General features: G+C 42.4%; 2 protein-coding genes across 8 annotated transcripts in view; one reads left to right on the plus strand and one right to left on the minus strand.

Annotated features, from left to right (window-relative positions):
* Positions 1–6,280, plus strand: part of STRADA (STE20 related adaptor alpha) — a 32,351-nt gene extending 26,071 nt beyond the window's left edge. For both annotated transcript variants that reach the window (XM_044447427.1, XM_044447425.1), the window contains 6 exons: positions 452–575; positions 1,416–1,587; positions 2,022–2,126; positions 2,267–2,508; positions 3,448–3,490; positions 4,962–6,280. In XM_044447427.1, the coding sequence (XP_044303362.1) occupies positions 452–575; positions 1,416–1,587; positions 2,022–2,126; positions 2,267–2,508; positions 3,448–3,490; positions 4,962–5,114 (839 nt within the window). In that variant the 3' untranslated portion in view covers positions 5,115–6,280. The remainder of the gene's footprint in view (positions 1–451; positions 576–1,415; positions 1,588–2,021; positions 2,127–2,266; positions 2,509–3,447; positions 3,491–4,961) is intronic.
* A 945-nt stretch (positions 6,281–7,225) lies between these two features.
* RNF113A (ring finger protein 113A) lies at positions 7,226–23,222 on the minus strand. 6 transcript variants are annotated; one of them, XM_044447429.1, is made up of 10 exons: positions 22,997–23,208; positions 20,392–20,471; positions 18,774–18,875; positions 18,203–18,310; positions 17,683–17,792; positions 15,937–16,043; positions 15,699–15,788; positions 10,966–11,059; positions 10,101–10,207; positions 7,226–7,386 (listed from the first exon to the last, which is right to left on the minus strand). In XM_044447429.1, the coding sequence occupies exons 1-10, from the start codon at positions 23,094–23,096 to the stop codon at positions 7,316–7,318; spliced, it is 969 nt and encodes a 322-aa protein (XP_044303364.1). In that variant the 5' UTR covers positions 23,097–23,208; the 3' UTR covers positions 7,226–7,315. The 6 variants fall into 6 exon arrangements, with proteins under 6 accessions (XP_044303364.1, XP_044303368.1, XP_044303363.1 ...); XM_044447428.1 differs by lacking the exon at positions 7,226–7,386 and adding an exon at positions 9,565–9,798 and having other exon boundaries at positions 22,997–23,221; XM_044447432.1 differs by lacking the exon at positions 7,226–7,386 and adding an exon at positions 9,566–9,798 and having other exon boundaries at positions 22,963–23,081.
* Positions 23,223–24,640: the final 1,418 nt, after the last annotated feature.

A 24,640-nucleotide genomic window follows, 5' to 3' on the forward strand; every position in this document is an offset into this window, starting at 1 on the left:
CTTGTCCCCAAATGTCGATTCAGGACATCACACCCTGTATATAACCAAAAAATAAAGTGGAAAAAACCCCACTGAAACACACATTGAAAACATGAGAGACAACTTGAAAGAAAATCAAGAGTAGAAAGCTCTTAGGAAATTAGAGATACGCCACATCCAAACTAATACAGGACTGGCTGATCAAACTGAAAGTCAAGAAGCATGAATACAGAAAATAAATTGAGGCAGAACACATATGCAGAGGCTCCTCTACTTTTACAAATAGTTGTGTGTGTTTTATCTTAACATTTTAAGGAATTAACATGTATATCTGTGTCTCCCAAAAGTAACAGGAAAAGCAACTATTAAGCCAAGGAGTCTGTACTTTTCTGGATTGTCGGAATACTTTGTATTCATATTCTCTCTCTCTCTCTCTCTCTCTCTCTCTCTCTCTCTCTCTCTCTCTCAATAGGTTCTGCTAAAGATTTAATTTGTACACATTTTATGGATGGGATGAGTGAATTAGCTATGGCTTATATACTCCAAGGTGTACTGAAGGCCCTTGATTACATCCACCACATGGGATATGTCCACAGGTCAGCCAGGCTTTAGCCATTAAAGCAGTAAAACACCATTTTAAGCTACTGTCTTGGCTCCCCAAAAGAACCAAGGAGTTACAGTTGCTGTGAGATTGATTTTATTAAAATTGGTAGAATTGTTGTAAAACTACAGTGGCCAGGGTTCCTTGTTTGGAAGACATGACAGTTAAACTGGTTTGATACTGTTTTAAATTGTAGTGCCAAGAGATAGCACAAGAAGTCTTACAGCTTCATGGCACTGATAACATGAGTAGGCCAAAGGAGAACTGAGCAGAGCTTCACTCTGTGCCTTAGCATCCAAACTGCTAAGGCAGGGGTCCTCAAACTTTTTCAACAGGAGGCCATTTGAAAGGTGCTGGTGGTGGGCGCAGGCCGGTGAGGGGGTGGGGGGGGGTGTAGGCGAGGCGGTGGCGGGCGCGTGTGGGATGAGGCGGTGAGCACGTGCGCGGCAAGTCCAAAACCTCTGAGGCAGGCTGGATAAATGGGCATGGCGGGCCGCATCCGGCCCATGGGCTGTAGTTTGAGGACCCATGTGTTAAGGGGTCTTATTTTGAATTTGAGTTGACTTGAAGTTTCAGGGCTTCAGCTTTTTCTCCAAAATAAGCAGAGGTGTTGAACTTACAGTGCATCTAACTCAAGTACTCTCTGTTCAAGTTAATATTGCCCCAGCTCAGTAGCTAAACACTTGCTGGGTTTGTCCATGACTCCATACTTGAGCCTGGCAGAGCAATATATTATTTTCAGATGGGAAACATTTGTTTTCCTTCATATAAAACTGAGGAGGCTTGGGTGGGTGGAGGCTCATGGCTGCTTTCCCTCCACCCTCTTTGCATGCAGGAGTGTGAAGGCCAGTCATATCCTGATTTCTGCAGATGGGAAAGTGTATCTTTCTGGCCTGCGCAGTAACCTGAGCATGATCAGTCACGGTCAGCGTCTCAAAGTGGTTCATGATTTCCCTAAGTACAGCATCAAGGTTCTACCATGGCTAAGCCCAGAGGTTTTGCAGCAGGTATGTTCTTTCATGTTCTCTGTTTCTTTGCCTTTTTCTGTATAGGATGAACTCTTGCAAAATGTATCCCATTGCAAACATGAGTTATTGGAGGAAGAGACCTAGTTGTACATTTAAGATGGCTATGCATCACACCTGCTTTATACTGTTTTCTGAGTAGGTGCAGCCCATGTTTACTTTTCTGCTTAGTTTTTCTAAGATAACCTGGAACTCCTGCACTAGAAGGCCTGTACTTTAAAAAGTGTCTCCCTCTTCCTCCATTATTTAATAGCTCATCATGTTCTTTTTGTCAAATATGGGAGAAAAACTAAACACATCTATAAATACTTGGGGTCAGAGGTGGTAGTTGTAATGAATTGTTTAATTTCTTACCTTCTTAGTTTAAATGGGATCCCAAAATGTTAAATATGACAATTTTTATTTTCTGATTTTAGAATCTTCAAGGGTATGATGCAAAATCTGACATTTACAGTGTAGGAATAACAGCCTGTGAGCTGGCAAATGGCCATGTTCCTTTCAAGGATATGCCTGCAACTCAGGTAGGGCATTTTGCTTTCCTTATGCCTCTGCCCCTTGGCCGTTGCATATCAGAAAGCTAAAATCACTGTGACAATAACTGCAGTGCGAGTGAAAAGTGAAAAGTCAGCCAAACTTACCTGCCTGCATTCTCATTCTTCAGATGCTTTTGGAGAAGCTCAATGGCACTGTCCCTTGCCTTCTGGACACAACGACTATCCCTCCTGAGGAACTGACCATGAAACCGTCACGTTCTGGGGCCAGTACAGGTCTTGGGGAAGGCATGGCAGCCAGCAGTGCTAGGGCCTCTAATGGTGAGGCAGTACTACATCCATACCATCGGACCTTCTCGCCCTACTTCCACCATTTTGTGGAGCAGTGCCTGCAAAGGAATCCAGACTTGAGGTATAGCAGGAACAAAGGAATCGTAGAGTGAAAAAAGCTTGAATCTTGCATTCCCTATTTGAGATGGGAGATCTATGTACTATCTATCAATATCTTCCTGTCCTACTGAGGACTCTGGAAACCTGTCTTTCTCCACTCTTCAAATGCTGGTGGGGCTTTGGATTATACTAGAATCCATATCCTCTATTCTAGGTTCTGTCTCCAGAATATGGATGGCCTGAACAGTCCCTGGATAAGTTATATGGCAATTGCAAAGTGTTGGGAGTGGGAGCAGAGCTAAACATCTTACAGGAACTGGTTAATAGATGCTTGACGTAATGTCTGCCTGTCTCTGTAAACCAATTTTCATAGTCCTGGTAGGCCAAGGAGGGCAATTAAGAGAAGGCATCAAAATTGCTGTGCTTGTATGTGCAAGGTAATACAGAGCATGTAAGCATTCTCTGAAATTTGTGCAGAGTTAGCATGGTTTTGCATGAGATATGACAGGAAGAAAGAGATCATTAATTTCCATGCAAGCAGAACCACTGTGAGACAGACTCACAGATTGCTCTGAAAACAGCTGGGCTAAAGTGATAGAAAGGAAGCTGGCTTCGGATGGTATAGAATGCAGGTGGACCAGGAACTGCTCATACCTTGAGCTTCCTGTTCCCCACAATTCTTTGAATAATCTTGCAATAGGTGTCCCAAAGTGGGATGGCATGAGCATCACGCTTCATGGAGATGGGTGAACCCAATTTACATGATTGTGAAGCAGGGAAACACGGGTAACAGACATGAGTTTTCACAGTCACTCATATTTGTATTTATCCCATTCTGCTCTCAGCAGAAGCTGAGCTTGCTAGTTTTAAAACTTGAATATGCTGAGGAGGGAAGAAAATACTGCCTTGTGACAAGTTTGTGCCTTTTGCGTGTTGACGCTCCTCTGTTTCTCTTGTACAGGCCAAGTGCAAGTGCACTGCTCAACCACTCCTTTTTCAAACAGGTAAATCAATGTACTTTCTCATCCCAGTAGTATTCCATCATTGTTTCATGTTAGCAAAGAGAGGGCTCCTGGAACTATGGGGATGGGAGAGTGAGAGAGGCGACCTCTCCTTCTGTAACTGGTTGCGTACTCTGTTGTGAAGCTTGTCCTGGAGTTCTGTACTCTGTCTGTTCTTGATTTGCACTGTCATTTTTCATAGTACACTTTTCAAAAATTAGGAAACTTTAATGTAGGGGCTGAGAAGGAAGACCAAGGAAAATGGGTTAGTTTAAAGAATGAGTGGAGGGAGAAAAACATTATGAACAACAAGTGTTTTTTGGTTCCTCCATTTCAGAATTATGGTGATTCCTTCTCTGCTTGTCATTGGCTATGAACTGTGACAACTAAAGTGGGTGGCAGAAGAGTGAAAGATAATGTCTTTTCTTCTAAACTTGCTGGTGCAAATGTCTACTCAGTAAAGCATAGAAACACAGGCCAAAATTCAATTCAGTAAACTAAAACCACTGAGTGCATTTTGTCTTCCTATCTGGGAAATGCATACAATCTTGCATATTTTGTGGGAACAGCCTTACAGCTGGCTACTAACCTCAAACAAATAATAATATGTTGTGGTAAAGGAACTTGTCATACCCGACATCTAGCCTATTTTGTGACATAAATTTGCAAAGGAGGCAAGTAGTCTGTGGAAGCATTTTCTTAAGTTGTCTAATGTTTTGAAGAGCCAAACTTCAAAGAGTTTATTTTGTATCATTGAGCTGGACTGGTTCTCTTCTATCTCTCCTGATGCCTAGGTTGCACAAAGCATGATGAATTTCTCCCACTTTCTAATGAAATATTTAACTATTTTTAATTACATGCACACTAAACCTAAAACCGATTCATCAGTCAAGGATTCCTTTAAGGGAATTGCTAAGGGTGTTTGTGCTTCCCCCCCTCCCAAAGTACATTATATCAAGAATATTGTAAAATGTAGGACAGGGATAGATTTTAGTGGTATGATGTGGTGTGGTGGTGGAAATAGTAAGAGCTATGTGTGGACAGGTGACTGGGTGATGAAACTGTATCATTGAGAGCCCTTCCCAAAGCTCTACTTGATTTCTGAGTTTTCTGCACATCTGCTACACATCTTTTTTTGTCTTTCATGTAAGAGAGGCCCTGTCTGATCCATCTAGTCCAGCATCCTGTTCCTGACAGTGGCCAGCCAGATGCTGCAAAGAAACCCCCAAGCAAGGCATGACAAAAACAACCCTGCCCTATGTTTTTGATAGCCAGGGAAATACTGAAAGCTAGAATCCTACTTTATTCTTTCAGTGAAAGAAAAGGTACTTATTTTAAATTAATATACCTTATTCCATGCATGTGCTGTGGATATCCAGAAAGTCAAAGGACTGCTTTAGGACCCTTGCACAATAAAAGTGGAATGTGAGAACAGCTCAATTGCATTTCCAACTATCTTCTCACTGTTTTCCAGATCAAACGCCGGGTATCAGAAGCACTTCCTGAACTGCTATATCCAGTCACACCAATCACTAGCTTTGAAAGCATTCAAGCAGATGATCCTAGTCTTATTTTTGGACTGGTTTCTGATCTGGAACAGCTTGATATGGATGATTGGGAGTTCTAGAAGAAGAAAGAAGAAAGGATATACAAGTATAAAAGCTCTCCTAGAAATGTTTAGTACCCTAATTTAATAACCCCCGCCATATGTTTCTCACAAAGCCATGATGAATGCTAGTGCTGTAGTTTACTTCTTCCTTAGGAAGGCGATCTAGATATTTCCACTATAGTAAGGCCAAGGAACAGATTGAGGGAGGAGAAAATGCATAGTAAAAATATGGGGCTGGAGACTTCTAGTCAGATTAAGATATGACTGCCTTAGCAGTGGACTTCAGGTGAACCTGTTCTCCTTACTCTCTGTATGCTCTTGCAGGGTTGCTGCTTCTGAAAAAATGATGTTAACATCCTTTGTTGTACTATGCTGATCCAAAGGGATGTTCACCTACTGCTCACAAAGTAATCTTGCTTGTAAAATCACCAGTGGAAAATCAGTTGTTTTGCAAGACCAGTTATGGGGTAGCATTATATCTCAAGCTGAGCTTGGTCACATCTAGAATTCTTCCCACCAGCCCTTTCTACTTTTTTCTGGTTAAGCAAGATTGGATGGGGATGGTAGACTATACCTGTAAATGCCAACTGCAAGTCTGAGGGCAGGGCTCAGTACTTTTTAGCTGAGCTGCCTTCTCTAATTTACTGTTGTTATTGTTCCTTCTGTGGATCTAAGTAAGACTGAGTGCTGTGCACTTCTTTTAGTCAAAAATCTTACATATCCCTTCCATCAGCTAATGCATTTGAAGACTTGTTTAACAGTGAGGTTGCAAGTCCAAGAACGGCTGTCTCCTAACTTGTCTGGCATATGAAGATACCATATGTTGGTTACAGATTTAGTTGTATCTTGGAAATGAGTGGGACTAAATTAGTCTTAACTAGGAAACTTGTGTCCAGTTGATTACAATTTTACTTATATGTATGACTAAATTTGGACCCTAAATGTTTGTATCCGTTATCTTTGCCATAATCTTCCTCACCCTTTTTGGAATGGGTGTTAAGTGTTTACTAGTTTCTTATCCTAAAGTGTGTAGTAAGGTCTTTTCCCCTTTCCTTTAATGGGTTCCCTTTTTGCATCTGGTTGGCTGGATCAGTTACAGGTCTGTGTGCATGTTTAAAGCTGTACTTGAACCCAAGACACATTTGCTTTTCTAGTTTTGTTGCCAATAAAATATTTCTGCATTTTGTTGTCTTGCTTTGTTCACCCTGCAGTGAATACTGCCCTGCGCAAAGGCTTTGCTTCTAATTGGAAGCATAAGTTAGTTCAACTATTCCTCTCCATTAAAGTTCTCTTATTGAAGCAGAATAGAGGTAATGTGGTGGGGTGATCCTTTGAAGGGAATGCCTTGCTTTTGGCTTTTCAGATGAAACTAGCATTTCTTAAACATCTAAAAGTTAGAGTTGTAGAGTCAATTAAAATGTCGAGGCTCAGTAAGCCTTCCCCAGCCTGATGCCCTGCAGATGTTTAGGACTTCAAGCCCTATCAGCCTCAATGCTCAGGAATTCTGGGAGCTGTAATCAAAATAGCTTGAACACACCAAGCTGAGGAAGACTGACTAGAAATGAAGCAGAACAGTAGTGAGAAGGAGAAAAGATGCTAGAGGCCAAATGTTTGTATGAATCTTGAGATGGAATACAAGCTGTTAGGCAAACATAATCTCTACTAGATGTAAAGTGTCAGGATACAGAAGGTTCTCTAATAGAATGGCTCCCCCAAAATAAGAATAAAATAAGAACTGTTTTATTTAGTATTAGGTGCTTTATGTCAGGAACTGGTAGAAGATAGGTGTGAGTCATAGTAGAGTAGCATGCATTTATCATCCCCCAGTCTATTGGGGTTCTACACTATACTAGAAATGAAGGAAGCTTGGGATGAGCAGAAATAGTTTTTTTTAGCATGAAAGAACTATGAACTCCATTTGTTTCTGGTACTGAAAATAAATTATTAGATCCAACATTCTCTAATTCTATGTGTGTTTTGCATTTCTCCATGATCCTCTTGCTGGATCTTGGGGTGATAGCAAATGAGCTGGTAGAACCCAGAAGCCTGAGGTTTAGCTATTCCTGCTGGATGTAACACAAATAAAGCTACAACCCCCATTTATTCAGAAGCATAACACAACAGCCAACTCATTTTCCTAGAAGTTATTTATTCACCTATAGAACTAACTTTGGAAAGAGTGTGTGTGGAATGGGAGAATTAGGTATGATAGCATAATGTTACTCTGGTTCTTCAACATTATCTAGGATTTCCTCAGGGACCTTGTATTTTTCCAGTTTTGCCATCAGTTCTGAAAAGAATAAAAAAGATAAAATCAGAATAAGACTTCATACCATGACATACCCAAATAATTTACATTGAAAAGTAAATCCTCCCTTTTCTCAGTCTTCACAAGCAGGGGTGTTCCTATCCCAGGATGGAGAATTGGGCCTTTTGTGTTAAAAAAAAAGTACAAATTTCTAGACTGAAGCAAATGAACATGAGGACACAATCACTTGTGCCAAATTATCTTGGAGAAATAGGTATGATGATGGGATAACTTACTGCTTAGGTCCACGATACTGGAGATACAGCCAGCTTCTTTGTGCATAACATTTTTTGCTGAAACCTTTCTGCAAGGGGGCCCTGCTATCTGGGATACAGCATCTGACCACCAGGGGGAAGGCTTGGCAGAGGTAGCACACCAAGTATGGAATGCCCTCCCTGTTGCCTGGCTTACTCTTTCAGCAACAGGTGAATCTATCTATCTATCTATCTATCTATCTATCTATCTATCTATCTATCTATTTAAACATTTTTATGCCGCCCCATTCGCCGAAGCCTCGGGGCGGCTTACAATAGTAAATTAAAAATAATTATAATAATAAATTAAAAAATATAAAAATTAGATAAAAATGCAAAATACAATATAAAATACGCTGCCCTGGCCATATAAAATCCGATAATATTAACAGTTAAAATGCTGCTTAAATAAAAAGGTCTTCGCCTGGCGCCGAAAAACAACGATGGCGCCAGGTGGACCTCTCTGGGAAGCGCATTCCATAACTTAGGTGCCACCGCAGAGAAAGCCCTCCTCTGAGTACCCACCCTAATTTCTTTCACGGAGGGTTCCTGGAGAAGGGCCTCTCCCGCCGATCTCAAGGGGCGGCTGGGCATATATGGATGTAAGCGCTCCTTCAGGTAACCAGGTCCCAAGCCGTTTAGGGCTTTATAGGTCATAACCAACACCTTGAATTGGGCCCGGACTTCAATGGGGAGCCAGTGAAGCTGACGGAGAACTGGAGTCATGTGAACATAACGCCCAGTCCCCGTCAGCAGCCTGGCAGCTCTATTTTGAACCAATTGAAGTATCCGGACCGTCTTCAAGGGTAGCTCCACGTAGGCTTCTGTGACTTAATTTGCACCCTTTGCAGATTCTGCCTCCAGATCTCACTGTCTTTTTGGTCTGTTCTATAATTTCTGACTTATTGACCTACTTTTTATTTTCTTTTTGGAAATTGTGAATGAAATTTGAGTAATAAAGCAGGGACAGTTAGCTTCTTCATTCGGAGAGGGTGGATTTGACCTGGCCCTGAATGGGGTTGCACTCCCACTTAGGGACAAGGTCCGCAGCTTGGGAGTGCTCCTCAACCCAGAGCTTTCACTGGAAGCTCAGGTGACAGCGGTGGCGAGGAGCGCTTTCCTTCAGCTTCGGCTGATTAATCAGCTGCGCCCCTACCTGGAGTACGACTGCCTGGCGACGGTGACACACGCGTTGGTGACTTCCCGCCTTGACTTCTGTAACGCGCTTTACGTGGGGCTTCCCTTGAAGATGGTCTGGATACTTCAATTGGTTCAAAATAGAGCTGCCAGGTTGCTGACGGGGACTGGGCGTTATGTTCACATGACTCCAGTTCTCCGTCAGCTTCACTGGCTCCCCATTGAAGTCCGGGCCCAATTCAAGGTGTTGGTTATGACCTATAAAGCCCGAAATGGCTTGGGACCTGGTTACCTGAAGGAGCGCTTACATCCATATATGCCCGACCGCCCCTTGAGATCTGCGGGAGAGGCCCTTCTCCGGGAACCCTCCGTGAAAGAAATTAGGAGGGTAGGTACTCAAGAGGAGGGCTTTCTCTGCGGTGGCGCCCAATCTATGGAATGTGCTCCCCAGAGAGGTCCGCCTCGCGCCATTGTTATTTGTTTTTCGGCACCAGGTGAAGACCTTTTTATTTAAACGTCATTTTAATTGTTAACAATATTTACTTATTTATCTGGCCAGGGTGACTTTTCTTTTCTTTTCCTTTCTTTTCTTTTCTAACTTTTCTAACTCCTTTTATATCGTTTATATTTTTTATTTTATATTATTAATTTTATATTGTTATTTTTGTATTGTATTGTATTGTGTTGTGTTGTAAGCCGCCCCGAGGTTTCGGCAAGGGGCGGCATAGAAATGTTCTAATAATAATAATAATAATAATAATAATAATAATAATAATAATAAATCTCTGGCAAAACTGTTCAGGGACTGTATCACCACATGAGCTGTCCACTGGGACCAGGAAAAACCCAGCCCTTTTCACCATGAAAAATACTGCTGCTAAATAAGAGGATCACAGCTGTCACACTTAGCGCTCCATGTTGCTGTCAAGCTCTTCTATGATCAGGCTTGATCTCTGGGGCACCCTCTCCTCACTCTGGATGCCACTGGGGGCAGGGGGGAGATCTGTGATCAAGGATAATAAGGGGATTAGAAGCATGGCAGCTTCACCTGCACTACGTCCTCTCACCATATGGAGAAGGCACAGGGCAGGGGAAGCTTTGGCAGCCACATCAAAAGCACAATGTCATTTGGTTCCTGGCAGGGGCTCTGGTCCTTCCCCTTTTAGTATCTGGGTATGACATACAGCCCCCGTCACAGAACCTGTCAATGGAATCATCCAGCCCTACATTGTATTACTGGTGCCCACCCCTATCATAGTATAATACAAGTTCTACAGTGCCCCATGCCAACATTAGACAGTGTACCTTTGGCTGGGTTGAAGACTCCATTTGTTTGCTTGTCACATACATAACATCGCTGAGATTTGCGGTAATGCTGCAAAGCACAGTTCTCACAAAAGTAATGCTTGCACCTGAAAAAGCATTAAATAAGAGTCAGCTCTGTAGATTCCTAACAGAGAGCATTTCTTTAAAGTTTCTTGGAGATTTTTAATTCTAAAGTTTTGACCTTGCATTTCAATCAATTACCACATTGTGTCAAGTTCATATTGCAAAGAGAAGGGCAACCCAACTAATCAAAGGGCTACATCAACTACTCTTTATGGAAAGGTTACAATATCTACTATTCTATTATTCTATTTGGATCTCTTTAGCTTTGAAGAAAGCTGAGTAAAGGGAAACAAGATAGATCTATAAAATGTGGAGAAAATTAATAGGGGTCCTTTCTTATCATACTAGAATCCATGGTCATCCTATGAAGCTAAATGGTGGAACATTCAGGACAGAGGAAAGTACATCACACACACCATTGTTAAACTATGAAATACGCTACCACAAGATGCAGCAATGACCACCAGTTTGAAAGCTTTAACAAGGGAACACAGATTGGACATTACATGAGTGGAACTGGCTTGTGCCGGGATCAGTCTAGATGTCCCTGGAGGCCCCTTCTGACTTGTAATGCTGCACTAAGATGGGTCTTTGACCTGATCCAGCAGATCTCTTCAAGAACAACCTAGAACTTAGGTTACTGCATGCTTATCATTTATCTGTACTGTTGTGGAATCTTAAAATATTTTAAGCCCACCCCCCAGAAGAGATACTGACATAGTTCTGTTTGAAAATGTCAAAGGGTTGACGGCAGAAAAATGAGGTCATCCAGCATTCTTACTTGGTTACCACAGGGTTCTTGAAGGGGTTTCTGCAGATGAAACATTTGAAGGGCAATTCATCTTCATCACTGCTGACTTCATAGTTTTCATCATCTACAGAAGAGAGGTACTATTTGCATGTTTCTGTTGCTACCTATACTAGGATGAAACTTGCCTGCCTACTCTGCGTAGGAAAATGTTCTTCCTAAGAATAAGCAACATTTAACATCCAGGCACCAACACATATGCCAAAAATACTAAGCTAGATGCACTGGTTAAACCACCCACTCAAGCCATCTGCTCTTGTTCTTTCTTCTCTTGAACCCTCCTGTCCACCCACCTACTTTTAACAGCTGCAGAAACAAAAGGTGCCTTTACTAGTGCAGCTCCACCAAGCAAATACCCTTTTCCTAAAAATATCATGGTATGAAAAGGCACAATCATGCTGAATGTCACTCAAGTATTCAGGGTGAAATTAATAATAATTCCTGACTCTGAGCTGAACATAGAGGAAGCTGCCCCAGCTAGTCTGGCAACTTTCTATACAAGCAAGGTAGCTCCCACAGAGTAAGTAAACAAGAAGGAGCTAACAGGGGTTTGACAGAAGAGTTGTACTTGAAGAGGAGGCAGAGGTGGAGGCAGAGGGGGTGAGCAGCCTGGAGTAGTCCATCCACTGTGACTGTGTGCTCTCCATGGGCTCCTAACAGTTGCATCTGAAGGGAGTGACCTGGTTACTTTTAGCATCCGTGTGGATGGGGAGATTCAATCTGGTTCCTGGTTCCTGACTTGTGGCTGAGCAGAGCAGAGGAAGCTGCCCCACCTGGTCTGGGGATTTTCTATATAGCTAAGCTAAGAGGAGTTTGGCAGCAGAGTTGTAATAGAAGAGGAGACAAAGGCAGAGTGGAATCTGATGTTAACTCTGTGGAAGACAGAAGAAAGCACAGGCTGTTACAATAGAATGAAAAAGGAAGTGGATACTATGAACTGAGAAGACTCCCCACTGGTAGTGACACCTGCAATGTCTGTGCAATGCTTGTTTTCTTGCCTGAAGTCAACATGGCCCACACATGCAACAAGGGTGAACTAGTAGCCATGTTGGAAGAAAAAGGGAGAGCACTAGAGCAGCAAGTGTCCACCAAGAAGGGAATATTAGAGTTTTTAGATACAGCAGTGAAACTAAAACAGGTAAGCATAGTACAGGAGATGGAAGAGCAGCAGCAAGCTGAGGCAGAAGAGGAGAATCCTGAGGGAAGGGAAAATGAGGAGGAAAATCTCTGGAAGCAAATGACAGGTGCAGAAGAATTAGAACAGTCTGCACCAGTAAAAGCAGTGGTACTCTGCAACCACTTTTAGGTACTTGAGGATGAGATCAGAGGGGGGTCCTGCAGTGGAAAAACTACAAATCATCCTATGCAACATGAAGCAAGAGTCAAGCTGTGGCAATGATACCAAGGCCTACAAGAATAAGAAGTGTATTAGTTGTGGGAGACTCCCTACTGTGTGAGATGGAAACACAGATATGTCATGAAGACCCGTGGATGTGTCAGATATGCTGTCTCCCTGAAGGGAGGCTCGCCAAGCCCACTGACACATACTCCTTCCTTCTTATCCAAGTGGGGACAAATGACACTGCCAAGTGGAACTTTGAAGAAATCACATCAGACTTTGAGGTTTCAGGAGGAAAGTCGAGAACTCTGGGGCTCAGATACATTCCTCTTCAATCCTTCCAGTTCTTGGAAGAATAAAAAGGGAAAGAAAAATACTCTGGATGAATGCTGGGCTACAAAGGTGGTGTCAACATGAGGGATTTGGATTCTGGACTACACTACCTGGAAGATGGACTGGTGGTGAGGCATGAGGTGGACTGGACTGGACTGGAAACTTATCAAGAGAGCTTTAAACTGAATCCTACAGAGAAGGCAGAAGTACACCTGGGGGTAACAATAGGCAAAGGCTGATGCAGCACAATGGAGAGAGCAGCTCTAATTGCACACAATGATAGTTTTCTAAAAATATGTAGGCAGAAAGCTACACTTGAAAGCACATGGTCTTTGATGTTGATTTACTAATGCCTGAAGTATGGGAAACTAACAGCACAAACATGAACTCTTAATGCTGGAGGGTGAATACGACCTGATAGGTAAAACTGAAACTTGCAAATGTTACAGTGTGCATGTATTCCTGAAGGCCTAAGAGACCCAGAAGAAAATGGAGAGTCAAGGAGCAGGATGGGACTGACCAGGACTGCGGTATTTTTGCACAGCAGGACTGAAGCCAGGAGTGGTTGAAGAATGGAACGTAATAGATAAGCCCTCCCTGTACCATCCAGAGAGAGAATGGAATGTGGTGAACATGTTTTTCCAAGATAAGGGAAGACCAGTACATCCTGCGTCTGTTTTTTACTCAAATGAGCTCACTTTTCAAGCTGATAGCATAAACTCTTTGAGGCGTAAAATGCCTGGGCTTTCCAGCTCCTGTGTATGCCAGGACAGCGCTGCAACTGGTCACCCACAGCCCTTGCCAATGCTTGATCACCGCTGGAGAAGGGTCCTTTGGTTGTGTGTATTGAATGTGAGTGTGAATGAGGCCTCTCTTGATATTGTTGCTGATTGCTGAACTTTTATTCTTATACATTTGTATTCTTTATTTTGTTGTTAGTCACGAAGTCGTGTTCAACCCATTGCAACCCCATGGACAACATTCCTCCAGGTTTTCCTGTCCTCCACCATCCCCCAGAATCCACTTAGGCTCATGCCGACTGCTTCAGTGACTCCATCTAGCCACCTCATTCTCTGCTGTCCTCTTCTTCTTTTGCAGTCAATTGTCCCCAGCATCACTGTCCTCTCCAGTGAGTCCTTCCCTCTCATTAGGTGGCCAAAGTATTTGAGTTTCATCTTCAGTATCTGGCCTTCTAAAGAGCAGTCAGGGTTGATCTCCTCTAGGACTGACCGGTTTGATCACCTTGCAGTCCAAGGGACTCGCAGGAATCTTCCCCAGCACCACAATTGAAAGGCCTCAATTCTTTGGCACTCAGCCTTCCTTATGGTCCATAAGGAAGCCATACATTGCAACCATACACAGCCATACATTATGACTGGGAAAACCATAGCCTTGACTATACGCGCCTTTGTTGGCAGGGTGATCTCTCTGCTTTTTAGTATGCTGTCTAGATTTGCCAGCTTTCCTCCCCAGGAGCAAGCGCCTTTTAATTTCTTGACTGCAGTCACCGTCTGCGGTGATCTTGGAACCCAGGAAAATAAAACCTGTCACTACCTCCATTTCTTCCCAATCTATTTGCCAGGAAGTGAGAGGACTGGATGCCATGATCTTAGTTTTCTTAATGTTGAGTTTCAAGCCAACTTTTGCGCTCTCCTCCTTCACCTGCATCAAGAGGCTCTTTAGTTCCTCTTCACTTTCTGCCATGAGAGTGGTATCATCTGCATATCTGAGGTTGTTGATATTTCTCCCAGTAATCTTAATTCCAGCTGGTGATTCATCTAGCGCTGCCTTTCTCATGATGAGCTCTGCATATAAGTTAAATAGGCAGGGCGACAGTATACAGCCTTTCTCCTTTCTGAACTCCTTTCTCAATTTTGAACCAATCAGTGGTTCCGTGTCCAGTTCTCATTGTTACTTCTTTATATCATAGAATAAATGTTACATGCATAGTGTTTAAAACCAGATCTGGCTTTCAGCCTCTCTTTGATAAGGGTTTCCTGTGAAGCCTAAAAGTCTCCTCTTTACTAGAGCAAGGACCGTTTTATATCGGTCACACAAACAGCTTGAAAACGATGTAGTGATTGCTGGAAGTCAAGATGGATTTATCAAGACTAATCAGACTTGCCAGACTAATCTGATTTCATTTTTTGGTTGGATAACCTCTCTTGTAGACTCTGGGGATGTTGTGGATATAATCTTTCTTGACTGCAGCAAACCTTTTGACAAAGTGCCCCATGATATCCCAATTAGTAAACTAGTTAAAAATAGTTTAGATAGAATAACTATTAGGTGGATCCACAGTTGACTACAGAACCTGACTCAATGGCACCTTCTCAGACCAGGGAGAGGTAACAAGTGGAGTGCTTTGGTACTTTGCATTTGTATGCCTAGATATTTTATATTGGAAATTTATTATATATTGCCATTTAAACACCATTTGAATTGTGATCTAATTTTGAAGAATGCTGAACTTTAGTCTTATTATAATTAAAACTCAACTGTACTTGGACAATAGGTCCCAAATGCAGATAGTAAGGAATTTAACCCAGTTCTGGAAAGTGACTGAAGTACAAAATCAGTAGCATTCAAAGGTAGAAGTATCTTGGTATTGTACAATCTGGGGGCATGAGAATTATCATTACAAACATAGGAAGTTTAAAGATAATTTAAAAAGAAAAGACATTATTTATATTAAAGATGAAACTGGACATTTAGAAGGACACGAGATGTAAAAATCTTCATGAGGATCATAGTGCCAAAATGTGGTCTATTAATATTTTAATAATGCATTATCGCACTTTATACTAGAACTTCAAAACTAGCCTCTAATACAGGCTGGTATGTTTTTCACCTAAGAACTTTCTTTCATATGTGCAACAGAAAAGGGCATCTTTAATGTTAAACTTCTTCTGTACACACTTTGAAATGTCCCATCCAGATGTGAAAAGCAAGCTTCCTACTCTTTCATCCAATTGCTTAAGCTACTGAACAACCATGTAACAACAGCAAGCAAGAGAAAAGGGAATGCTTATACCATTAACCCCATAGCGTCCCTCATCCAGCTCCCGCTCAATTTGCCAGCCATGCTTGTAGTCCGATCGGTCATGGAGGAACTTGCAGCTGTCTACAGGAAACACAATTGGACAGAAGTGAGGGTGTTTGTCAGTAGTTTCCTACATTTGTGCATATAACATAGTATTGCAGTATTCCCTTAGTGGGGTACATCATTACATAGATTTATTGTTAGAAAATTATATGAAAGATATATTCACCTCCAAAGCCACAAAATCCAGTTTCTTTGTAGTCTTTACAGATGTCAGGCTGGTAGTCCCATCGCACAGTGGCCCTGAGATGCTCTGGGGCTCGAATGGGTCCCTTCCTGAAACGAGGAGTAGAAACTTGAAACAATTACCCAATTGTGAGGTATAAAGAAAGGACAAAGTATAATGGAGCAGCAAGAAGATGGGAAAGGGTCAAAAAAAGAAAACATTGTGAGACTGCAACAGGACAAGGCAGACTTTTTTGAATTAAGTAGTTTTGCAGGAAAACAGAGATTTGATGGGCAGAGAAACTGATTAAGAGGAGGCTTTACAATTTATAAATAATTAAAAGCAGATGTTTTGAAACCATGTTTATATACCACTCCACATCTAAACAGTTTCTGGAGCAGTGAACAATAAAAGACAAAAAGAATAAAGCCCCATATCATTTGTTTTAATTTAAGAAGGGCATTAGTAAGAGAGGCAACCATGGGGCTAATGGAAACTCTGAATGAGCTGCAGAGATCTGCAGCTATCACTATCATCTAGATCAGTGATTCCCCAAGTGAGCGATACCACCCCACTGGGGGATTGTGGAAAGATCCAGGGGGGCAGTGACTGGTTCTTTTAAATTTGCAGTAGAGCAATAGACAGAATATAAAGAAAAAGGTGGGGAGGGCGCTAGGGTTGTCTCCCAGAAGAAAAGGGTGTGGCAGGCCAAAAAGGTCTAAGGACCACTGATCTGGATGCTTCACAAAGCTGGACTTTATGGAAGAGAGGCAAGAAAAACGCCATTGCTGAAATAAACCCAAATCAAAGTCCTTTAGGAGTTGGCAAAATGCCATGCAGGAGTCACAGCACACATGTAGAACAATGTTTTCTAGTTCGTTGAGAGCAAAATTGAACTTTTTGGCCTTGCTGCAAAATGCTATGAGTACACAAAGCCAACAATGTTTATTGCCTTGAAAACACCATGGTAAATCATGGTGGTAGAAGCATCATGTTCTGAAGATGCTTTTCCTCAACGGGGACTGGTCAGGGCTTTGGGCGAGATGGATGGAATAGGGCTATTGTAGAGGAAAACCCTTTTTCAGTCTGTAAGAGACCTGGGACTGAAACAGAAGTTCTTTTTAGCAAAAGGACTCTGAACAGAGTCAAAATAACACAGAACTGGGTTAAAAAGAAGAACATGAATGCCTTAGAATGGCCCAGTGAAAGCCCAGAGTATAATTTGATTGAGAATCTGTGATAAGACTTGAAAGTTGCTGTTCACCTATGGTCCTCATCCAACCTGATAGACAAACATTCCAGCATCCAGATGTGCAAAGCTGATAGAGACTTAGCCAAAAAGACTTGCAGCTGTAGTTGCTGGCAAAGGTGCTTCTACCAAGTTTTGACTGATGGGTCTGCACACTCATGCAATCAGAAAGTACCAGTTTGGTTTTATTCACTGACACAGTAAAAATACTTTGTACCTTCACAATGCTGAATATCCTGTGTACATAAAATGATAATAATGTCAGTTAAATCCACTTTAATACTAAGCTGTTACCTAACAAAATGTGAGCAAGCTAAGAGTGCATTCCTGTGTGCGTGCATGCACTTCTGGAAAGGCCAGAAGGTTTGTTCTTAGAATGAGAACACCATTCTTGATACTAAAAATATTGTGTGTGTTGGCTAATTATCTCAACAAGATACTTCAACTCTGTTAAGAATACAGAATAAATGGAGGCTGCCTTAGCACCATTTCTGCCTTACCTTACCATACCTGAAGAGGCATTCCCCATGGATGTATCTTTTGGCTTCACATACTTTTGGTAATTATTGATCCCTCGGTAAATCTTATCATCTTCCTTTCCTCGGAGTTCCTGAAAAGAGAAAGTGAGTTAAAAATAATCTTAACAGCAAGGCAGCTTGGTTGACACTAGATCTGCCTTTTGCTCACAGATGACCACCTAATGCAAATGCTGTTAATTTCTACACCTGGGTGCCGTGAACCATCCCCAAGAGTGGTAGAAAGTGAAGAATACAATTTATAGGATAGCAGAGAGATGAGACCAAGGAGACAGCAGGAAGCTTAGCTAAAACAGTAAGGAAGGCTAAAATATTGCAGTGCTATACCTGAAGATGAAAATGCAAAAGGAAGAAGATGTTGAATGTGTTCAAGTGATTAGAAAAAGAATCTTAGCGGCATACTTCTGGGGACAAACATGGAAAAGGTGAAAAATTAAAAAAACAAGATCAGTAAGACCCCAGAACAAGTGTGTTAGATATTCACCTTTTGGATTTGCTGGCTTCGTTCAAAGATGGCTTGGGCATCTTTTTCTTTCTCTGTGTCCAGTTCATATACAGCTGTTGCTCCCATATCCTCTGGACCAACAGGTTTCTGAAATATGAAAACTGTATTGGTAGGACAGGAAAAAGTGAACAATGCAGAGGCAATATAGACCTTTTATTAAAATTATTGGTTTTTAAGCTGATTCACAAAATTAGCTATGCTCTTTGTGCTAGTACTACTACTATTATTAGCTACAAAATAGTGTCTGGGAAGAGTGAAGCAAGATGCAAAATGTTGTCTCAGATACTGGAGCCAACTGCCTTTTGTACTCTGTGTGCTACTCACGAGAATAGCCTGCATAAGCAAGTATGATAGACTTACTAAACATAATCTAAAAATTGCCCACCAGAGTTTCACAAAAACTGATCAAAACTCTTCAGTTAATACCCAAATTTTACAAGTAAATAAGATGGGGGTAAGAAATAAGAAACTTTCCTTGCTATTGAGCTGCAAGTCTTGCCAAGCTAATAGGAACTGCCATGAGGTTTCAGCTTCTTTAAAGTAAGCATACCGCAGATCTTGTAGATTTATATGCAACTCCAATTCCTTCAGGCTTGTTCTCATCATCACTACTTGATCCATATGAGGTATTGTCCTTCATAGTTTTTTTGGTCTAGAAGATGGGAGAATGGAATATCAAATCAAGAAAAGTCCAGAAGAGAACATCTTGATATGGACAGCTCCAAGCACTGTTGGATGAGACTGATTATCTGGGCCCATTTCAGTCCAGCTTCAGACCTGGGTATGGTACTGAATCTGCCTTGGACGCCCTGTATTATGACCTGTGCAGGGAGAGAGACGGGGGAGTGTGTCCCTGTTGGTTCTCCTGGACCTCTCAGCGGATTTCGATACCATCGACCGTGGTATCCTTCTGGATAGGCTAGAGGGATTGGGAGTAGGAGGCACTGCTTTGCAGTGGTTCTGCTCCTATCTCAATGGCTGATTCCAGAAGGTGGTGCTGGGGGACTATGGCTCTGCGCCATGGCAGTTATGCCATGGAGTTCCGTAGGGATCCATTTTGTCCCCCTTGCTGTTTAACATCTACATGAAACCGCTGGGAGAGGTCATCAGGAGGTGTGGGCTACGAAATCATCAGTATGCTGATGATACCCAGCTCTACCTCTCTTTCTCAACCAATCCAGGTGAGGCAGTGGCTGCACTGAACCGGTGCCTGGCCAAGGTAATGGGCTAGATGAGGGCCAATAAACTGAAGCTCAATCCAGACAAGACAGAGGTCCTGTTGGTAGGTGGTTCGGGCTTTGGGGTAGGGGACCTGGACCTTGTCCTGAATGGGGCTGCACTCCCTCTAAAGGATAGGGTCTGCAGCTTGGGAGTGCTCCTCGACCCAGAGCTGTCTTTGGTAGCTCAAGTGACTGCGGTGGCAAGGAGCGCTTTCCTTCAGCTTTGGTTGATCCATCAGCTGCGTCCCTACCTGGAGAACGATTGCCTGGCAACAGTGACACATGCATTGGTTACTTCCTGATTGGACTTCTGTAATGTGCTCTACGTGGGGCTGCCCTTGAAGACAGTCTGGATACTTCAGATGGTGCAAAATAGAGCTGCCAGGTTGCTGACGAGGACTGGGCGTTGTTCTCATATAACCCCAGTCCTCTATCAGCTTCACTGGCTCCCCATCGAAGTCCGGGCCCAATTCAAGGTGCTGGTTATCACCTATAAAGCCCTTAATGGCTTCGGACCTGGATATCTAAAGGAATGCCTGTGTCCATATTTGCCCTCCCGCCCCCTGAGATCAGCAGCAGAGGCCCTTCTCTGGGAACCCTCCGTGAAAGATATTAGGAGGGTGAGTACCCGGAGGAGGGCATTCTCTGTGGTGGTGCCCCACTTATGGAATGCGCTCCCCAGAGAGGTCCGCCTGGCGCCACCGTCATTTGTTTTTCGGCGCCAGGCCAAGACCTTTTTATCTAAATGATATTTTAATAATTGCTGATTTTATTTATTGGTTTTAAATGATTGTGCCAGGATGTTTCCAGATTTTATATGTATGTATTTGTATTGATATTTATTTATATGTTGGAAGCTGTCCCGAGGCTTATGAGAATGGGATGGCATACAAAAATTCCAAATTCCAAATAAATATGCTCTTGGCAGGCAACATAGATATGCATCACCTTCTGAATCATGGGGTTTGAAACTTCCTTACGCCTCTCTTTCTTGACCACAGTGCTGCTTTCATCACTGCTGCTGCTCCCTGTTAAGCATATGGAGAGACACAGTCATTATCAAAAAACACTAAAGTAAATAAATAATGGTAGACTGCAACTCCTTCTCCAGGTCACAAGGTCCTTGTTTGACCAAAAGACCCACCTTCCTAGCTATGCTATATTTATATTCATATGAACAATGAATACATATGGCATATTCTAGACATTTGAGAACATTGTTTAAGAAATGAAGCCCTTCCAATATTATATTTTTATTAACTCTTAACACCCAAAAGTCATCTCGAACACAACAAACACAATAGAATGGTCCTGAACAACAGCTTCTTAGATAATCAAATCAGCCAAACTCACCAGCCTCACATGATTAGATGGGAGTGATACAACATAAAACCTTCACAGAAATTTGGGCCATATTCCTGAATATAGCCTGGAATACCAGCTTCTGGCCTAGCCAAAAGAACTAAATTTACTTGTTGATGTGTCTAGATGCAGGTGATGCCAAAAGTCACAACATGCACAGAAACTATAAAATCCACAAAACTATATTCCAAACTCTGGGCAGTAATTGCTTGTTCTTGTTGTTGTTTACAAAACTGTAGGAACTACCAAATTTTAATTCAACTGAATTCAATCCACCAGTCACAAATTACTAGCAGTAATTGGTGCAATGAGTTTCTGCAATGAGCTTTCTGTGAATTTCCACAGAATCCCACTCCAGGTAATATTTATTTATTTATTGTTCAATTTATATCCTGCCTTTTTCCTACAAAGGGCTCAAGGCAGCTTACATCTCCTCCTCCATCTTATCTCCACAACAACAACCCTGTGAGGTAGGTTGGGCTGAGAGTCTGTGACTGGCCCAAAGTCACTCAGTTGGCTCCATGGCTGAGCGGGGACTAGAACCCAGATCGTCTGAGTCCCAGTCCCATGCTCTTAACCACTACACCACACTGGAAAATGGCCTGAAACACTAATTTTTAAGCAAGCCACACTATCCAAATTCTCTGGTCACATTAAGACCAGAAAAGGTTGATATAATGAGGCACACAATTTCCAAAGGTTTCAACCCTGCAACCTTTTCTGGGCAGTAACACTTATTCTGAAAAACAGCTTGGAACACCAGCTTCCCAGTATGCCAAATCAACCAATCAAACCCTGACCTTAACCCTAAACAGAAGACTGATTGAAGAATTTAAACATTATATGCAGTTCAATTTATACAGAACAAAATGGACCCCATAAAATATTGTTGATGATTTATATTTTAGAGCAAATCTTATGCCGTCAATCATTTATAGCTAACATGAAGTGACTGGAAAACTTATTGGCTTTGAGAACTATAATTATCTTTTTACAAGCTTCTACAAAATACTGATTGACAGAAAGATACAAATATTTGTTTTTTCAAGAATTTGCTAGGTTATGAAATTATGTTGTATTTGTGTAAGATTCCTTAGCATTCTTATCTGTTTCATTTTTCTTTCTTTACATTATATTTAAGAAACCAAAAAAATAAAAAGTGTTTAGACTGGAATAATGCAACAGGCCACAACATTTCTAAAAGGACAGCAAAATATTTGAAGAATTTAGCTGAGAATGCCAGCATCTCAGCTAGCCAAGTCAACCAAATTCACCAGTTGCTCATGATAGTGTAACATTGATACAGGAAGTCATAACACATCCTGTGGGTGAAATACTGTGGGTGTCCTCTGAAATACTGTGGAGAAGAGCATCTAAGAAACATTTTTAAAAATAATCAAGACATTTGAGGGGAGGCATCTTACAATCTCAACAAAAAGAGAGAAGCCCATTTTGGCAGTAGAGTTTTGGCCAAAAGGAAAACAGTGTTTTGACAAGGGCAGGCAAATTAAAGATCTAGAGCAGTTCTATTGTTTTGGAAGGGTTCAATTTGTGAGCAGGATCATTTTGATTGATTAGTTTCATTGGAAAGCTGGCATTCCATCCCCACCCCCTCACCCCCACAATACTGGTTACAGTCCAGAATGTGGCTTCCGTAACTACTGCATGAACCCACTCTGGTCTTGTGCAACAGGAAAGTTTGGTTGGCTTGGCTCATTTGGAAGCTAGTGTTCCTGGCCATTTCCCCAAAATATGAATTACTATCCCGAATAAAGTTTGCCGTGGGGATCGCGAATCTCATCTAAAAGTGTGGAATTCCTGAATTGCACTGAATTAGTTCAGGGGTAGTTCCGGTTGGCTTCTGGGTGTTAGGGGGTTAACCGAAGTATCACGACAAGAGGAACCGTTCCGGCTTTTACCCGATCCCTCGACGAAGACAAGTGGCTTTGCTCAAGAGGCACGTCCCTTCCAGTCACACCGTTTCCAATGCAGAATAGTTCGGGGTAGCACTTTCCCTTCAAGAAGCAGCTTGCTAGTTCGCTTTCCTACGACAAAGATCATCCTGCTCTTCTTACAAAGAGATCGAAACTACACACACGCTCCACGATGTCACGGAGAATGGCGGGACACAGCAACTGACTATGCCCTTCACGCTACCTTTTCACCAGACAAAGACGGAGCAGCTCCTCACCAGGTTCCTGGTCACTTCCCGGTCTTTTGCGCTGACTCCTCCCGGGAGCAGGGCGCCGCTTCTTAAAAAGGTAGCTGCACACAGGCTGAGCATCCGCCATTTTGTCAAGCAGAAACGGAAGGAAGGCGCTCGGATTCCCTCCCGGAAGGAAGGATGGTCCCTGGGCTAGAGACTTAAGAGTGAGAGTTTACGAGCTCCTTTTGGACATGATCGTGCGTTCCCACCTGGATGAGCTTCAGGTCACCTCTGCTCGACTTGCTGCGTGCTAACCCCCCTGAAACAATCCAAAACACAGTGGCAGCAGCGGCAAGCGTTTCTCCTGCTTCAGAATTAGGTCTTGTTTGGTGTGAAAACGAAGTATTTTGTGGCTCTATAAACATTTAAAAGCTCAGTGTATTTCGCCCAAGTCGATGGGGCAAAAGCCCTCTGTATATATAATTGTTTGCTGGACTGGAAGGTTGAGGGGGAAGTCTGAGGAAATTTAAGGAGCCTTTGTTGATCTTTATATGCGGGATTTTGGGATGAAGACCCTAAGCGGCCCCAGCGTCATCTTTTAAGGGCTACTGCTAAGTTGCAGCACGGTCATCAGTCACGGCCAGCCGGAGCCGCGGGCCCCAAGCGAAGACAGAAAAGGGGAAGCGCCGGCCGAATGAATTCATGCCATTGCACAGGTTGAGCATGAATTCCCTTCTCGGATATTAGACGCTCTGCTTCAGGCTACAGTAAAAACCTGGATTTCGCAATTATTTCTCACGTACAGTTGTCACTTTTAGCATTGAGAAGAAAATGTAGTGTTAAAAGCAGCTAATGGGATTGTCTCTGTTGTTTTGGGCAAAATCCCCGTCATGGCGATGCATTATTCCGAACCCTGTAATTACATCCGTCACCACTGTGCTAGAGACCTGCTTGACAAAATAATGGAAAAAAAAAAAAAAAGCAATGCAACAGATGGGCTCTAAGTGGAAGATGATGACATCTGGGCCTCCCGTAAAATTCTCTGAATAAGGCAGGATGGTACTATATAAGCCTGTTGTGGAAGTACTCAAAGTATTGTGTTGAACTGCTAGGAAGAAAACAGCAGAATTATACTATAATTGCAATGAAGACAGGACAGAGGGTGCTTCCAGATGGTGGCCCAGATAATCCCATTATGTGTTTTCCCAGGTCTGCTTTCATTTTTTCTAATCATACAAACTATTCTGGAAGTAATGCTGCACAATGCTTTTTGATAGTGCTAGAAACCATCTGTCTGAAAGCACCCACAGGGTCTCAGAAAGGGCAGTTGGGCTCAAAGATTTGAGACCTGTTTCTTTCTTGTCCGTACCAGCTTTCCTCAGGAAGCAACACTGAGAACTGGACACGGAACCACTGATTGGTTCAAAAATGGGAAAGGAGTTTGGCAAGGCTGTATATTGTTGCCCTGCCTATTTAACTTATATGCAGAGCACATCATGAGAAAGGCCAGGCTAGATGAATCACAAGATGGAATAAAGATTGCCTGGAAAAATATCAGCAACCTTAGATATGCAGATGATACCACTCTAATGGCAGAAAGTGAACTAAAGAGCCTCTTGATGTGGGTGAAGGAGGAGAGTGCAAAGGTTGGCCTGAAACTCAACATTAAGAAAACTAAGATCATGGCAT

The sequence above is a fragment of the Varanus komodoensis genome, unplaced genomic scaffold (genome assembly GCF_004798865.1).
Source record: "Varanus komodoensis strain SLA01 unplaced genomic scaffold, ASM479886v1 scaffold51, whole genome shotgun sequence".
NCBI classification, from domain to species: Eukaryota; Metazoa; Chordata; class Lepidosauria; order Squamata; family Varanidae; genus Varanus; species Varanus komodoensis.